General features: G+C 40.2%; 1 protein-coding gene across 4 annotated transcripts in view; it reads right to left on the bottom strand.

Annotated features, from left to right (window-relative positions):
- Window positions 1-12,162, bottom strand: part of LOC119795242 (attractin-like protein 1) — a 437,403-nt gene that overhangs the window by 196,598 nt on the left and 228,643 nt on the right. For all 4 annotated transcript variants that reach the window (XM_038303135.1, XM_038303136.1, XM_038303137.1 and 1 more), the window contains one exon: window positions 11,359-11,516. In XM_038303135.1, coding sequence (XP_038159063.1) covers window positions 11,359-11,516 — 158 coding nt within the window. The remainder of the gene's footprint in view (window positions 1-11,358; window positions 11,517-12,162) is intronic.

Genomic DNA, 12,162 nt, shown 5'->3' with positions numbered 1-12,162 from the left:
AGGAAGACTCCGTCTCTGCTGCTGCGGGAGGCACCGAGGAGGACGCCGTCTCTGCTGCTGCGGGAGGCACCGAGGAGGACGCCGTCTGTGCTGCTTCGGGAGGCACCGAGGAGGACGCCCTCTCTGCTGCTGCAGCTCAGCAACAGGCTCAGTCAGAGCCACCCACTGTGGCTCCGAATCAGGAACTGAGGAGGCCGCCGATTGCGGCTCAGAGTCAGGAACACCGGAAGCCGCCGACTGCGGCTCCGAATCTGGAGCAGAGGAGACCACCGACCGTGGCTCCACAGGCACACAGGAGGCCGCCGATTGCTGCTCCGTAACAGGAACTGAAGAGGCCGCCCATTGCGGCTTCGCATCAGGAGCAGGGGAAACCACCGACTGTGGCTCCACAGGCACGCAGGAGGCCGCCGATTGCGGCTCCGGATCTGGAGCAGAGGAGATTACCGGTTGTGGCTCCACTGGAACACAGGAGGCCGCCGATTGCGTATCAGGAGCAGGCTCAGGGTTCTTCCAACGGCTCCAACCGGGCAACGGGGTCCTCAGACTGCTAAGAGTTTCCTGCCATTTGCGATCCCACTCCTCATCTTGTCGACGCCTCTCCATCTCCCATTTCCATTTCAACTTCTCATTACGCTGGAGCAACTCCTCCCACCGGGATGATGGCGGAAGACTCAGAGTGGGCTTAGGGGTCTCTAGACGGCTCAGAGCGGGCTCAGGGGTCTCCAGACGTTCCAGAATCTTCTGCCATCGACGGAAAGAAACTGTCCAGTGTGGTTCCCTGGAGTTTGTCGGTTCCTCCTCATACATCCTCAGGAATGCCTCTGTTGGGTCTGCTGGGCTAGTCTGTTGGCCGGATCGTTCTGTCATGATTTATCAGGATTTCTAGCCCAAGATGCAGAACGCAACTGACACAGAGGCAGGATTAAAGTCCAATGTTTATTAGTGGCACAGGTCTCCCACCTGGGAGGCAGAGAATACAAAAAAAGGTTAAACTCAGGGACAGATTAACTAGCTCAAACTCACTGGTTCGTTGGTTCAGACAGACTGGGTAAACAGGCACAGATTAGCAGATTCAGCAGGCAGAGAGGCTCAGGTTTGCTTCCATGGCAAGGACAAGGACAATGACCACAATCCCGCTCAGAGTGAAGCTATCAAACAGCTTATATAGGGAGAGGTTAATCAGCAGAGCTGATGGGAATCAGCTGAGCGCTGAGAACCAGCTCCCAGGAGAGGATCCACGGCGCCCTCTGGTGGGCAAACCTCTGGATCCCAACAGCAATCCTATATTTTTATCAGTATCTGCCCAGATAAAAGGAAAAAAAATGATCGTATCGGTGACAATTGACTCGATATAGGGGCCGATCTATTCATGCTAACTCTATGCTATGCCCTGCCGTCATGTGGCAGCACAACAACACAACACGGCCATATTGCTTATGATGGAGCGAGTGAAAGGATCTACGGTCTGGAGGTTTTTTCACACTCTCTCAGCCATCAGAGAGATGATACTTGATAATGACACTTTTTTTAAATGTTGATTAAGTCAGAGAACTTTTGGTTTAAGATTTTGTGCACAGTTGTTAAATAAATGAGTAATAACTTTTATATTTGGGTTGTTTCCTTTTTTTTTTTAAGAAAAGGGAAGTCAAATCTTATACATAGAAAAATGATCCCAGTTATTCTTCACACAATACAACCATTTTTTAGGTAATAAGTCAGTGCTGTTTTTGGTATCGGTATCGGCCGACATTAAACTTCAAATATCGGCATCTTATCGGAGGTGAAAAAAGTGGATCGGTGCATCCCTACTCTATAGTCCAGAAAATACTCTACCTTTTTCCTTTTTAACAAAGATAACTAGAAAAGGCTGTCAATAGTTTTGGCGCCAACCTCTGGTTTAGTGGGGAACTGCTTGTTGTGCCAAATGTTACAATGTTAGACAATCTAAATAATAATAAATTCCTGTATCCAGATTACAATCTGGATAATCACAATAATTTTATGGATTGTTCTTTGGCACGAAAGACTCCTCTGATTGACAGTATTTCTTTAAAATCAATTCCTAACTTTTAAAATGATCCTGTACACAAACACATACAGGCAAGCACACACAAACTCTCCTAAACTGCTCCCATCTCTAGTTATAATTGAAGAGGTTAAACATCTAGAAAACTTCATGTCTAGTTGCCTAGACTGAATTACTTCAAGCTTGACCGGGACCTGCATGACTGAGAATCATCACAGAACCTCCTTGGTGGAGGTAATAAAGGTTTGAATAAAAACTGTGTTTAAAGTGTCTGTTCAGTGCAGGATCACCTGGCTCAGGTTAATACTTCACATTTTTGAACAAAGGCTTAAAACTGCACCTCATATTACTTAGAACAATAATGCTCAATCATTTGCTAACTTTAGCTTTGTTAGTTGCTAACACTTAGCAAGTGGATTAAAAATGCTTACAAATCACTCAAACCTTTTTTGAGCAGCACTGACGCCAACTTCTCAGCAAGGAAAGTGGCCGTTGGCTGCTGCAAGAAGTCCTTACATGACATTTGATAATAATTAGTCTGTAGAAGAGCGACATATTAACATTGGTCAAAATAAGATGATAATTTCAAGTTGTATTCATTTTAACTTAACCTGAATCAAAACTACTTAAATCAATCTAGTGATGTCAGTTTCAACTTATGCAGTTAGCAGGTGCACACACAGTGGATAAGGCATATCAGTGTATGAATTCAATGTAGCAGCATGAACTCAGATCAATCTGTAATTTCACTTAGTTGTCAGAGGTTCCAACAGCACAGAAAATAGTTGTTTATCACTTTTTGGGAAAAAAGAAAAGTTGTAAGAGATGCTGTTAGAAAAAGATCCTAAAGATAAAGGAAAAGTCGCTAAGTTGGCAAAGGTAAAAAATACCTCAACAGTTCTTTGTTAGACAACTTCTTGAGAAGGCAGACAATAAAATCTAAACTCTACTTTTAGTTTGACTTAAAATAAGATTCTCAGACTTTTTTATTTAAAGCGCACAATAATAGCTTAGAATATAGCATATAAATTGTGCTTTGCACTGCAGCCTTTGCATTGATGAGAAATACCTTGACCTTAAAATATTGCAAAATCTAATAAAAGCCCTTGCAGTTAGTTATGTATGTGAGTGATCATTATGTAATGTATGGCTAAATCCCTTTGAGTTTCATCCTAATAAGTGTTATAAAAATATTACCTAAATATTAAAACCTCAAGGTGAAGAAGACATGACATTTATTTGTAATACAGATGCCAATAAGTAATAGCTTTCTCATTTCTTGACCATCTAGAAGGTGGTGCTGTTCTCAGCTTCCTTTGTTAGATTTATGTACATGTACGTGTGGTCCAGGAAAGTATCAACTCTCAGAAATATTTTTCATGCTTGCCCCCTTCTAGGATTGGAAGTCAACAAGGTCACAAGAGCGGACACTGAGTGCTTCTCAGGTTACATAGATCCAGTTAATATGGAGGTGAGATTAGCCTAAATGTGGTAATTATCATATCCCCTTTCCACCAGCTGATACATAGGGCTCTGATAATGCAGCATTAATGTGAAATTCATATGAACGGAGCAATCGATGGACAATTGACCTGCAATGGGGTGCAGGACACTCTATAATGGCTGGGATAAGACAAGCTGGTGTAGATTAGGTTTCAAAATGTTGTTTCTTTGTAAATATCTATTAGAAAAGATGAAACAGGACTGGATCTTTCAAATAACGCAGCTAAAATAGAAATTAAAGAATGACATCCTGGTTAAGCGTTTATAATGTCTAATGTCTCAGATAAGAAAAGTTATGATGTCCTTCCATATTTATCATTCTCTTCTCTATCCATAAAGTGAAGTAAAGATTGTGTCACTACACTAACTGTCATTTATTTTAGTTGGATTTTAGATTTTGACCTAAGTGTAGCAAACCGTTTGAGGCAAACTTTGAACGGGACCTCCGGCTTTTTTTTTTCAACAATAGCTTTTTTTCCCCCCCAGTCTTCCATAAGAAACAGATCTGTGGAGCCATGACTAATAAATATCATGTTGACAGAGGATTTCTGCAGCTCATCCAGGATTACTAAGGGCCTCTTGGCTGCTGCTCTGATTAATGCTCTACTTGCCCGGCCTGTGAGCTCATGTTGAAGGCCATGTATTGGTGGGTTGCCAGTTGTGTCAGTTTTTGGATGATGTATTGAACGGGAACCTGTAAGATTTTCGAATTTGTATTATTTTTTAAGCTGACGATACTTTAACAATATCCATGGTGCTTTCTTTCATCTCCATGATGTCATTAGCCCATTTATGTTGTCCAACAAACCTTCTATGACTTCACATAGAGGCAGAATTCATAAGGTATATTTACACACAGGTGGACACTTTTAATTAGTTCAAGAATTGTTTTGATTGACTTCTAACAATCTGTTCTGCTGGATTTTACAGGGAGAAATTCAAAATAAGGGGAAGGTGTATATAAATGTTACCCTTCAAAATGATTAACCAGGCAGGCCAGATCGATGTTTAGCACTCAGGTTTAGTTCAACACATTAATCTGGGACTGCTCTGATTGAAATGTGTCAGCCAACTTTCCAAGCTAACTCCATGAAGGCAAACTCCCAACTGAAGTTTGGTTTTTAACCAATAAAAGAGAAATAAGAATGTCAGCAGGTGGCATGAGAAACCACAGCAACTTATACCTTTGCGTCCTTACTCTTCCTCTTTCAAAGAGGAAATCTTGGATTCTGACAAAGCAGATGTGATGGCAGCAGCTATGCCCATGTCCTCCTGTGCTGCCATGCTTATTTCGGTTTAGCTGTACGCTCTGTAGATCTCTTTAAACCTTAACAGAGGAAAGGGATCGGTCTTAACCAGTGTTAATGGGAGCTGGATAAGCTGGACTCTTGTTTGTTTGTGATCACACAAATACTATGAGAATTCAGCTCTAGCGAGGTTACAAAATAATAGCTATAACAATCAATATACGCGGCAAGATGGAGCAGTTTGTAGAACTATTGCCTTGCAGCAATAAGGTTCTGGGTTGAATTTCCATCCCGGGGTCTTTCTGCATGGAGTCTAAATGTTCTCCCTGAGCATGCGTGGGTTCTCTCCAGGTACTCCGGCTTCCTCCCACAGTCCAAAAACATGACTGTTAGATTAATTGGCTTCTCTAAATTCTCCTTAGGTGTGAGTGTGTGTGTACAGTAGCAGCCATTCAAAATGGTCCTTCGCAGTAAAAACCCAGCAGAATGGCAGCTCACTTCCCTCCCAGCAAAATCCCCTCCAACTTCCAGCCACTGGCCTTCTCCAGGGGGTGCAGGTTTTTTTGCTCTGACTCCACCCTTTTACTGAATTATAGGGTCTGACCAGGAGATGGCACCTCTCTTTAGATCTTAATGTCCACAAATCATGACAGAAAGAATATTTTAGTACAAAGATTGATGTTAAAAAAGGAATTGTTGGCGACCAGCCAAGGAACAAGCAAGGGCCCATCAAGGAAAGGGGAGATTTTGAATGGCTACGACTGTACATGGATGGATGGAAATCAATATACTGAATTTGTCTTATATATCAAAATGCTTATATTCTGTGTATCTGCAATATCCTGGTAAAATACATTAAACGTTGAAGTTTGAAATAACATCTGAACATTTTCAATAGGCTGTGAATTTTATTTGTAAAACCTTCCGTCCATTTTTCTATCCATAAAACGGCTCATCGACCTGTCAAAATACCCTGTCTCGTTTTTTATAGCTGTCGACATTTTTGACTTTACTGCCACCTCTATATGAAGAGTAGGCCTGTCTTCATTCCCCCTGAACCTCATTCCTTCCATTCTGTCATTTTTTTGACTCCATCCGTCAGCGCCACGCACAGGCAGTGCTACAGTCAGCTTAAAATATCACTGCTTTAAGTCTGCTTTCATTTAATGCTTCATAAGCCTGAAGAGTGAATAATTTGTGTGACTGGAGATTTAATCCAGAGCAGCGTAATTGATAGAGACGCCGGAAAACTCACAGATCATTAAATGTGATAGTAGATTTACCAAAGCACCTTTTAGAACAGTCTGATGTTCCAGCTTGGGTGTGTGCTGTCCATGAAAAGAGGATATTAGGAGAAATAAGCTCCTGGAACTTATGTTTTACTTTTACAGCTGAGTTAAATAAAGATTTTACACTTTCAACTTTTAGGTACAGGCTACTTATTTTTTTCCCTTTTACTTTGAATGTATACCCCTACGTGTGAAATGGGAGGTGGAGCATCTGAGGTCAAACACATAAGTCTGTGATGGTGAGGCTGTAATGCACTCTTCAACATTTATTGTCAGAATTCTTATGGCTGCTTGAAAAACATTTCCAAATGGAGATTTTAAATCTACACTGTTTTAACGTTCTAAAGTCCTTCATCCTTTTTGGCCATATCCTAAATTACAGACAGAGAAGTTGAATGTTGTCATTTGTTTATGCTTGATGCAACCTCGCTAGCTAGAATCTGAACATTGCAATCAATGTCTGAGTACATTCCTACCTTTTAAACAACCTTGATCTGATTTCAGACACTATGACTGAAGTTACCAAAACCTACATCTATGGCAGGGATGTAAAACCAACTCAAGGGCCAGTGTTTAACAGCTTTTCGATTGCTCCCTAACCCCAAATCCGAAGGGCTTAAATGCATCCTCTGTTGAAATCAAGTTCTTCAGAAGAAAAATTGCAAAGGACTTCATTATTTGATTCAGGTGTGTTAAAAAAGAGATGCATCTAAAATGTGGAGCACACTGGCCCTCGATGACTGTATTCTGACATCCATGATCTAGAGGTTTTTACCCAAAAAACTGGTTTATACAGTCTGCTTTCTTGCATACTGTAAAGGTAAAGTTGAGATTTTGAGGACCCAAATGCGCAGGCGAGGAGACAGAGGTGAGTTCTTGAAGATTTATTTGAAAAACTAAGGCAAAACTCCAAAAACCAACGTACAAAATACGCGGAACCAAACATCATGGGAGAACTCACGTAGGGGGCCAGGAAAAGACTATGTCGAAGAATATGTATGGGAGACTGAACAAAGACAGGACTACTGAGCTGACCGGGAGCAGGTGTGAACAGAGGATTCTAGAAAGGAGCTAGGGGAAAGAAGACCAACACAAGAGGGCAGTAAAGAAATACCAAAGAACTCAAATCTATCCATAAAACACCACAAAATAGGAATTAAACCAATAAAACAAAGAAAAACATGGATCAATGTGAAACGGAAAACTTAAACAGAACCAAGACTGTGACAGATTGAAAAAAAGCTACAACACAACTAAAAACTAACAAAAACTACATAATTTCCAGAAAATTAATAAAAAAATGTGTTCTGTTTGTAGCATCAGACATTTTCCATGCAGGTTGTAGTTTTTTTTTTTTTTTTTTACGTATTTGTGTACTGTTATATTAAGTCTAACAACCCATGTGTTTTAGAAACTCTTCTTAAGCTTTTTACTTGGTTATTATTTTCTGCTTTGTTAAACCTGCTGTTGGGACCGTAGATGGAGATCAGATGGAGAAATATAAAAATAGAATCTAGTGCAGTAAATCTTTCCTCTTTAAGCTTATTGCTTGCAGTGCATGCTCCCGGTTAATGAATTAAAAGTCGCAACTCATTAAAAGTTGTAACTCTTTTGGTGCCTGCGTTATGGTCTTGGCACTGATGGCTGGATTAATTGTTCATTCCAATTACCTGTATATTTTGCGTGGTTGTTCGTTACCATTTTGTCTGATCCTCCTGGTTCCTGCTGCTATTTATGCTGCCTGTTTGCCTGCCATCAGTGCCAGATTATTCAAGCTGTTTGTGAGAGTAACTCTAGCATTTCTATATTATTCTGATTCTCTGATCCTGACCTGTTTCTGCTTTTGGGACTTTAGAGTTTTTGCCTGTCCCCTGTATTTGCTCTGTTAGTCAGATCAGTTCTGGACAGATTCCTGGATTCTGCCGGCTTACCGAACTTCAACCTGTCTTCTGACTCTGGCTTTGGGTTTTCCCTTACGGATACTGCTACTGCTCGCCATGGGCTGACACCTGCTCAATAGTCTGCTTCTCTCATTCACTCGGAACTCTGGGGAGCGGCTCCTAACACAAGCAGTGGAGAAACCTACTGTTTGGATTCTGCTCCTCCAAACTGATCTCAGAACAAGGTTAGTGACTTATGCTCAAAGTTGTGCCCCGTCTTAGATTTAAAGTCACTAACCTGAGTTTCAGAGAATCCAGTGATCCCACTGCAGTTAACCAGCAGCCCTGCATCCTGTATTTAAAGTAAATGTTTTGAACTTTCCCACTGTCTGTCTCGCCTGAATATTGGGTCCTAAATTCTAAGATCACTACAGTGTGATGGATGCTACAACTATGCTGGACAATTTGTAAATGGGAGAATTAGGAGGGAAGATGTTTTCAGGGGTCCTGAAATGACGCAAGTTTTGATGACTGCCTCATGAGCAGATTCAACTACATAGAGCATTGCCCTGGGATCTATGTGCTGGACAGACCAACCTGTTTTTTACATGCTCACGTAAGAAACAAAAGGGAAGATGTGCAGCTTCTGGGTATCTTAGGAAATGGCTCTCTCTCTCCCTGAAGCCCTTTTTAGGAAAATTATAAGTATCCACAGATTCCACTTTAGCAGGTCATTATCAGATAGTGCAGTTATAAATTTAAAGAATCTGTTTCACTTTCTCTCTCCTCTGTGTCGCTGAGCAGTGCTGCAGAAAACTTAGTTTATTCCCCTTTACAGGTTGATGATTTTGTTGATGGGGTTGCTAGTTCTCTGCGTACTGCCTTAGACAACGCAGCCCCTTTGAAAATGAAAACCGCTAAAAATAGAAAGCTTGCTCCTTGGTTTAATGGTGAATTGTAAAGTGCCTTGAGATGACATGGTGTGTATTGGTGCTAGATAAATAAACTGAGTTAGATCTGAGATATAGCAGCCAGACGTCCTTGTTAATATGATTGCCCGCCCCCCCCCCCCAAAAAAAAGAAAAAAAAAAAAGGAGGAAGGTCAAACATGAGCGTCTCAAATCTGAAAAACATACAAATACGATCTATCTTTAAGCATCACACAACAACCATCACCAAGACGTCTACATTGCTGGTTTACTGCTGTCTGCTGCGTAACGTCCCCACCTGCACGAAGCCAGCCAGGCACCCACTCACACATAGTACCGTAGGTCTACAACGCAAGCCCGGGTGTTGTCAAACCACCAATATAAAAAAATACAATAGCAGACAGGCAGTTCTTCAAGAATGAATACATGAAAGCTCAGCGGTGTCTAAGCACTGACTGCCAGTGTCAATGTCAATGTGCCTGTCAACAATGCACGTAAGACAGGAAACATTAGCCTTAAGATGCAAAACCCCATCATGCACCGCAACATAACTTTGCAAAATATTTCAGCATAAATTCACCAAATATAAGAGGAAAATCGTAGTTTGGTTTAAAGAAAGCATTTTAGTTTTATTATCATTTCATTTGTTGCAAGGATTTTACAGTTAGAAATAGAAAATGACACCATATGCCAACCGTCATAAGGATGTGCATGACAAGGAAGGGCTATATATGCTGTATGTATCATCTAGGTAGTTAACACAGGATTACTTCTTAGTGGGAGTAATGACATTACATATTATGGCATTATTAACTGCATTACTTCTTTTTTAAGATCATTCATTACTTTTCACATATTGGTAATACTATTATGTTACTTCCATTCTAACTCAGTGCACGACTTCATCTGGATCAATTAAAAAGTCCTTTTAAAAGTGTGTCTGCTCTGGATTTTTACTGTCTGAGGAGCTGCAGTGGGAGGGTGTTTAGCATAACTTCAAAACAGACTGATAGGAGAGCTGATGGCACAGAGCCACTAATCAGTGACAGCGTTCCTCCAAACAAGCACTTGTTAAAGTAAAAGCTAAATGTCTCTGAGATTTGGAAATTATGTGTGGCAACAAAGACTTTATATAAATCATTTAGAAATATTTTTTATTCAAAGAAGCTCCTCACAGCTTTCCAAAACTGACTGACTGTTGGATGCAGACATGTGGGTCTTTACTTTCTAAGTTACTTACTTTTTTCTGGAACAGTGTTACAGCCTGTTTTATTGTATTCCAAAGTATATTGTGTTAAAATTCTTGAAAAGCATTATTTTTAACTTTATACCTATTTCACAGCAAGTTAAGACAAACTTGTTAAAATATTAAGTTGTGCAACATATAATTGTTTTACAAAACATAATCACATAGTGGTGTTTTAATTTACTTGTCCAGCCACATAAACCAAAATGGTGAAGATTAGTATAAAATTTACTTTTGAAATTAATAAAACATTATATCTCTAACAACTGAACCTCCAATTATATTCAAAGTTGAGTGACAGGAAAGTTATCCATCTCCTCTGGCATTTCAGGTCAGAAAAAGTAACTGCATTGTAACTTTGATCGATAACTAGTTACTTTGATTCTGTAGTAACTGAGTTATTGTACACTAACTTAGCAACATGTGTGTATGTGTTAATGTTTATGTAGTGTAAGAAACATTAGCAGCTTCATTTACCATTGTTTTTCGTTCTCCTACACATTAGGCAAAAAGTTTTTGTTGGAATAGAGACGGGCTTTGAGATAGCAAAACAGGCTAAGGTTAGCAACCATCCCTACATGATATAAATCAAAGAGTAGAACCAAAATCACTATGTGGAGATTGGCTTTAATTGACGTTTTTGGTTTAAACAAAAAACACCAACAAGTCCGGCATTGTATTTTCTGCAAGGTTTTAATTTTTAACAGCCCACACGTTTAAAACATGAAGAAGGTGGATTCCCAGCTAACGAAAACTTCAATCTGCAGATGCAGTTCTAAAAGTAAATTTAATGTTGTAGATGTATGTGGAGAAATACTGATTTTAGCATCTTCAAAAAGACCCTGAGAAAATTCCTGTCAATGTAATCGACTTTAGATTTGTTTAGACCTTGTTTAGTTCCAGGCTAGGAAACACTGAGGAAGCAGGTCTCTGAGACCCTAAGGAAACTGCATGGCTGACATTTGACACATTTATCATAAATATGATTTGTTCCAACACCATTTAGATCTTAGTACGATAATACAGGTTGTATAACTAGAAGCTACATATCAGATAGATAGATAGATAGATAGATAGATAGATAGATAGATAGATAGATAGACAGACAGACAGACAGACAGACAGACAGACAGACAGACAGACAGACAGACAGACAGACAGACAGACAGACAGACAGACAGACAGACAGACAGACAGACAGACAGATAGATAGATAGATAGATAATCAGCCCTCTTACCTGGATCTTGATTGGCCAGCTGAAGTTGGACACATACACGTAAAATGTGATGTTCTGGTGAAGTCTGAAGTTAAACTTCTCACATGAGAAGCTGTCCCTGTGCTCCTTGATGTTAGTCCTTGTGATGATGGACATCTCTTCTCCAGATATGGTACCAGCTATGGATGACACAAACATTGTATTGTTGATTAAACTAGGAGCACTTCAAACAGAGCTTACCTCGATTTTCCGACCAATTACAGCTGTGTGAACAGGACTAAGAATGCAGGCAGCTTTGCAAACTAATAAATAGTTCATTCTTAATTTGAGGTAGAATGACTTGTGCTTGGTTTCACAGGAAAAAGAAGAAACTTTGTTGTCTGTCTGTAAAGAAGGTGAGGAACGCATCCAAGGTAAAGTTTCTCCCCGTCCCAATGAATAACTCCAGTTCCAGAACCAAGCTCTCTCCATGCAGCTGCTTCCTCCTTTCCCATTCAGCTGGTATGTTGAATTCCCATCAGCAGCGAGACTAAAATTGATTTCTACTTTATTAGGCTTATACACCATGTTCTGGATAAATCTTCTAGACTTAGTGGGAAAAAAAGGTGATCATCAGTTGTGATGTGAAAGGGGAACACCGGCTAGGGGAAAGGAGTCAGGCTGAAGGGGGCAACAGAGAGTAACCAAAGACTGGCTTAAATATAACACACAATGAATAATAAACCAAAGATCAACAAAACAGAATAAATGACAACTGAAAACCAAAAACTCAGAGTCCCAAAAGGGGAAACCATAACAGCAAATACAATATTGTCAGACGAATGT

The sequence above is a fragment of the Cyprinodon tularosa genome, unplaced genomic scaffold (assembly GCF_016077235.1).
Source record: "Cyprinodon tularosa strain WSP-4 unplaced genomic scaffold, ASM1607723v1 ctg505, whole genome shotgun sequence".
Taxonomy (NCBI): Eukaryota; Metazoa; Chordata; class Actinopteri; order Cyprinodontiformes; family Cyprinodontidae; genus Cyprinodon; species Cyprinodon tularosa.
The sequence above is the reverse complement of the archived record's forward strand: the minus strand, read 5'-3'. Positions and strand labels throughout refer to the sequence as shown.